Source organism: Rutilus rutilus, assembly GCF_951802725.1.
Source record: "Rutilus rutilus genome assembly, chromosome: 13".
In the NCBI taxonomy this organism is placed as follows: domain Eukaryota; kingdom Metazoa; phylum Chordata; class Actinopteri; order Cypriniformes; family Leuciscidae; genus Rutilus; species Rutilus rutilus.
The window spans coordinates 28647980-28653979 of record NC_140218.1 but is presented as its reverse complement, the minus strand read 5'-3'; the positions used below and the strand labels follow the sequence as shown (position 1 = coordinate 28653979).

Genomic DNA, 6000 nt, shown 5'->3' with positions numbered 1-6000 from the left:
TCAACGGGGACCAGTTGATTAATCTCTGGTGCTCTTCCTCACTTTTGTCTGAAAAAGGTTATGTTTTTTTTTTTTTTTTTTTTATGGGAATGGTATGACACTTTGTGACTTGTGCCACTTGCTACATCATGAACACACACACGCGCGCGCGGTTGTTTTTATGTTTTATGGGGACTTTATATAGACATAATGGTTTTTATACCGTACAAATTGTATAGGCCTACCCTTACACTAACTCTACACCTAAACATCACACAAAACTTTCTGCATTTTTACATTTAAAAACTCATTCTGTATGATTTATAAGTTTGTTTCTTCTTGGGCAAATTACCTTTAAACAGAAATTAAATACATATATATATATATATTATTGAGCAAAAATAGGCCTACTTTTGTCTGGGAGGAGTAGCTACTAGTGTATGTGTGACCCCTAAATGAGGAGCTAAACCAGCTAAAACCAGCAGACCATCTGTGGCTGGTTTGTGCTTTCTTTCTTTATTCTTTCTTTCTTTCTTTCTTAGCAAGGACGTGGTCTCTAGATATGGTTATTAAGGGTTAAGCTTGTTGACTGGTCTTAGGTTGTCTCTCAGCTTGTTTCAGAGGGGTTTTGAGCTGATCAGCCAGGGATATCAGCTGGGACAACCAGCTCTTGTTTGGTTTAAGGTTTTCCTATGGTTCCTATACATTTTTAGGTTTCGAAACTACAACACTCACAGGCTGTGGTTTATTCACACACAGCCGGTGTATGTGTGTGTGTGTGTGTGTGTGTGTGTGAGGGAGAGAGAACAAGCCATTGTGATTTACATACACCCCCTCTGCCTGCTCCCCCGCCCCTCTTACCCCCGTCTACCCCTTGTTCTTCTTCTTCTTTTTCCTCCTCTTTCTTCGCACTTCACTCACTCACACCCGAGTCTCACACACTCCTCCCGCGACGCGACGCGCTTTCACACCTCCACGCGCGTTTCACTGAGCGCCGCAGGAAACAATGGGAACGGAGCCGCTTTGTGTCGGACAGAGACTGACGCGCTTCTCTGTGTTTGTTTAGGACTTTCTGCTCATAGACTCATTGCTATATTCAGGATCCCATTATCTCGCTTTAACTACACAATGGGCTGCTGCAGCGGACGGTGCACCCTGATATTTCTCTGCACGTTTCAGTTGGTAAGTTTGTTTTCTGAAAGGAAAAAAAAAGTGCATTTCACACCGATGTGTTCACCATGTAGCCAATGTGAGCTGTTTAGTTTATAACACACGCCTGCCTTTTGCTTTGTTGTTGTAATGCTGCTGTTGCACTGGACACACATTGAGTACATTATTTAAACATTGTGTGTGCTTGCCTTGAACTCATGTCTTGATCTGAGTTAAGCTTGAACATGTGTTTAAGTAGTTGGACCCTTCATAAAATAGCCCAGAGTTGTAAAAGGCACTTTTATGACCAGTTGAGTGCTTCTTGCTCTTGTACGAATGCAGCTTCAGTCATCTCAATTGAACTTTTCTCATACTGTGTCATACAAATTTATGAGTACTGGGATAACACAGGATTACAACACTGCAAAAGTTCATGTACCAATGAATTGTTTTGGATAAATCTGTTAAAACAGGGTTTCTTTTTCTGGCAAAATGTGTGTTTCAATGCTGATCATTCAATGCATCAACGCTGTCAGATGCAAAACATACATGTCGAAAGTACAGTAATAAATATTTTATATATATATGTGAAATAATATTACATGTTATAGCAAACCATACAATTATATTTATAGATTTTTGAATATTTTACAATGTAATGTTATGATTATTATTACAGAAACATCTAGTATTCAGACTAGTAATCAACCTGATTTTCAACTACATCTGTTGAATTGTCACCGCTATTAAAATCAGTGTTACCATATTACCGTATAACCATATTTTTCATATCACACATGAATTAAATGCAGAAGCCATTTTGTTTTTCTATATTTGTATACATGTATACATTAAATATAGACTAATCATTATTAAAACTACAGTTTATTCATTCTTGAGCAGTGAATGATTTTATCTTGGTCTTTTATTGTTTGATTAACAGTAATGACTGCAGCAGGTTTATTAGGCTGATGTCACTTAAAGAGCTGCACGGATCCAATAAACTGTTACACACACGTTTTATTTCTCACTTAAGACATAACCGACTGTGTTCATGAGGTTACTTACCAAAACGGCATTTCAGCATGTTTGTGTGTAGGCTTTTGACCGTTTAGGCGCGTATCTGAAGCCCACAGTATATACTTTGCTTAAGCGCGTTCAGCTTTTATGTTTTTACAGTCTATGGTTCGGCTCCGTCTCGAAGAGCCGCCTAGGGAACAGTATCTCTTTCGCGGCTTAATGTGCTTTTAATGACACTGTTTAATATCAGGCACGTCCCGCAGTTTAGCGACAGTAGACTGCATTTTACAACACTCACTTATTCGGCTGATTTGGATGTTAAGTTTGGAAGGAACGAAAGCGCACTGCTATGAAGGAAAGGAAGGTGTGCTGGACGGAATGGGGAAGTGGAACAATACGCGTTTTACGTCCATTGTAGTTTTCATAATCTTTGGAAGCCAAAATCAAAAAATCAATTGCGATCAATCGCACCGCCCTACCTCAGAACTTGTAATCAATATCATAACCTCCAATGAAAGGACAGACGTTTTTCTGGTGATGTATGCAGGACTTCTCCAATCATTTAGTCTGCTTAGACCCCGCCCCTCCACTAATTATAAGCTTGCATTCAGATCTGCCTGCATCCAATCAACAACTGATCAAGTCCTGCCCTACATTCTGTCGATAATCTGTTTTACTTAAAGGGATAGTTCACTGCTGGAAAGATGAATGTGTATTTAAATTAGGTCATTTATGTAGTAGAAATGTGAAATAATTTCAGAAGTTGGTGCCTTCTAGACTGAGAAAACCCAGAAAATGGATTTTTGGCTCATGCGGATGAAAGACAACAACTCCCAGAATGCACTTGCTTCGCTGTCCTACGAGGCCACTCCCAAGCCACGCCTACCGGTTACAGAGGGCAGTATCGGAAGAAATGATACAACTAGGCTACTAGCTGACTCGAAGCTAAAAAAGACACCATTTTATCGTGAGATCCCCCTACAGGCGGGTTGAAAACATGCGGAACGAGCTCCTACAACTGGCTGTAGTCTCGAGCCTCTGGCCAAAAAAGCCTCCGATGACGCGAAATGATGATTTTTGCATCATCTGAGTTTTTTTTTCCAGACACACAATACAGAAATCTCTCGTCTCAGGGGGACATGAGGGAGGGAAGCTCGGCCATTCGAAAATACTACTACAAACCTTAAGTATCCCTTTAAATGTAATGTTGAAGAAAAGATTTGTCACTACGGTTTAAGAGAATTAGTATACAAAAAAATACCTACAAACTTACAGAGCTTTTGCAGGCTTGTTGAACTCATAACAAGTGAAAAATGGAAAGAGGACCTTCAGGTCAGGATGAAGTGTCTATAAATATCCGACCGTGTTGACACAGAGGGTGTTATGTTTACATGCTTTTGAACAATAGTTTAGTATGTGAAAGTTCATTGCAAGGACTCTACGGCAAGCACCTCGGCACTAAATTGATCTGTTTACACTCTAGATAGAGTTGGCAGGAGCTTTCAGTGGTTAGTCATTAGTTAGATCTACCCATGTTCCTGTCAAAGAGAGAGATGTTCGTCTCTCCTCAAGAAGCTATTACACTGTAATTGTCGCTTAATCTTTATTGCAGCCCGCTCTGGTTCATCGGATACTCTATCCTAGCTTAAGTGTTCATAGAAGTTGTATGTCAGTGAAATGCTATAGTGACTTCAAAGTCAGCCATCATCATTCTGCTGTGAGTGGCTGGTGTCCTAATTTCCATACGGAAAGTATTGCGGCTGCTTTTTGCATTGTTTCACTCGACCACCCCCATCCGCAATCCCAGTCTCAACAACTGAACTGATCCCACGACAATGTAAACAGGCGTTGTACGCCTACACCGGTAAACAGCTGCAGGGGACTGATTGCACGTTATTCAAATGTAACTGCTGTTGACACTGTGAAGTAGACACTTCTTGTTTTCTTCATGGCACTGCTTGCGTAATGCTCAAGAGGTGCTGTCCATTCTTCCCACAATCCTCTCTGACAGGAGCATTAAAAAGCCGTGGACACCTGCCCCCCTAAAGACAGATGTGTAATACACTGTCAGACCTTCTGAGCTTGACAGGGTCCGTCTTCTTTTCATTTTAGGCACCTCGGGGGGAAAACATTCCTGAGCTTTGATGTAGTTCTGCTCTCTGTCTTCCTATGAGATTTTATTATCTTGATGTCACAGAGTTTGCCGAACGAGTCGGCAGTTACTACTGTTCCCACTCGCATTGTTCTCAGTGGAACGATATCACGAAACTCTGTTAGACTAACTGCGAATATTAGTCATTTACTGGATGATTGGTGGATTGACGTTTATCTTTTTATATGATCAATAAGTTATGACAACATATGTTTTTACGTTGCTGTAACTCATCAAAATAAGTTAAGCAATTTTTTACTTTTTATACCCTAAGTTATACAAAATTCGACTTAAAATCAGTTTAATGTAATTTAAGTTGAAATGATTTAAGGCAGCTTAAGCAACTTTTTATTCAGCCTATTACTGTTGCGCTTGTACTTAAGGATTTATACTTTTACTTTAAAGTGAAATCAGGAGATATGAAAAAATTCCTAACGCTAAGTAATAAACTTTGGTTCATAACTTGTTTCTCATAATTTGTGGAATTACTTTCAAGTGATCGGATGAATTTTTCCTGGCCAGACTATAATACAGATGAAAAATGTACACTGAGGGAAAGATATGATCCATATCTGGAGACCAGAATTAGCGATACACAATCCGTACTGTATCGGTTGTCAGACGTTATTAGAGCTTTTTGAATGAATCAGTAACGGTCAGAATTGCTACTATTAATTTATGCAATTTTTTTTATTTAGACAATATAAAAATCAAACTTAAAGTTAGCCTTTAAAAACACTAATGATTTAATAGCACTGTTAAATGTAATTTTTTATCAAATCTTAAAATGAATATTGATGCTGTACATACATTTATAATGTTGCGATGCCTGAATTCATTTGTAGCATTTAAAACTTTTTATTTGTTTTATTTTTTAATTGAACCAGACAAAATAGTATAGAATTTTAATATTAAAGTTATCACAACTTTAAAGTATTTTGTAAATGGATGATATTGATGTTATTGTGACTGATCAATGTATCCATGTATAGCCTCTTGAATTGATTTATTTTTTGACCTCGTAATGTTAATTAAAACATCAACTCGATCCTCTGGTGAAACGACAGACTTCTCTCTGGTGACGTATGCCGGACTTCTCCAATGGTTTTGTTTGCTTTAACCCTGTCTCTCCACAATTGACTTGAATCTGGTATTAATTTTTGAGTGCAATGTTCACATTTCAAAATCCAATTTTTGGTAATCGGTTGCGACTCGGATGCACGTCACAATACGGAAGAAAAGATCTGTCGCTACCTCTGTTTCTGTTCGGTTTATGTCTTTCAATATCAGTGCATCCCTAACCAGAATATCATATAGACTTTGGAGTGAGTCCAATAAGCAAACTACCCAGAAAACATTCGCAACCACATAGCAAAGCCATTTGATTGGCATGTACAAGTTTAAGCTAAGGACCTTGAATGGCTCTTCATTGCTCAATTCCACATCCTCTTCCTCAGACATTTACCCTTTGTTGCTCTTGAGGAACATCTGGTTTGGTTCCTCCTCCGTATCTCTGTTCTTGCAGTAATAGATGGGGAGTTTGTTTAAAAGCACATGAAACTGTCAGCATCTGGTTTAAAGACTCCCTGGTTGTTGCTTTTTTCTTACAGGCATTCTCCACATGGACCTGACTTAGTAATCACTATGTTTGGAGTGAATTGGACAGTTATCGAGTTCATTGTAATTCTGAGATGCTTTTC

At 38.8% G+C, this 6000-nt stretch overlaps 1 protein-coding gene across 2 annotated transcripts in view; it reads left to right on the top strand.

The window, feature by feature from the left end:
- The first annotated feature begins 880 nt into the window (after nt 1–880).
- Nucleotides 881–6000, top strand: part of nkain4 (sodium/potassium transporting ATPase interacting 4) — a 61941-nt gene continuing 56821 nt past the window's right edge. Inside the window, exon 1 of one of the 2 annotated variants that reach the window (XM_084428975.1) lies at nt 881–1161. In XM_084428975.1, coding sequence (XP_084285101.1) covers nt 1108–1161 — 54 coding nt within the window. In that variant the 5' untranslated portion in view covers nt 881–1107. The remainder of the gene's footprint in view (nt 1162–6000) is intronic. The other variant, XM_084428976.1, reaches the window with a different exon arrangement.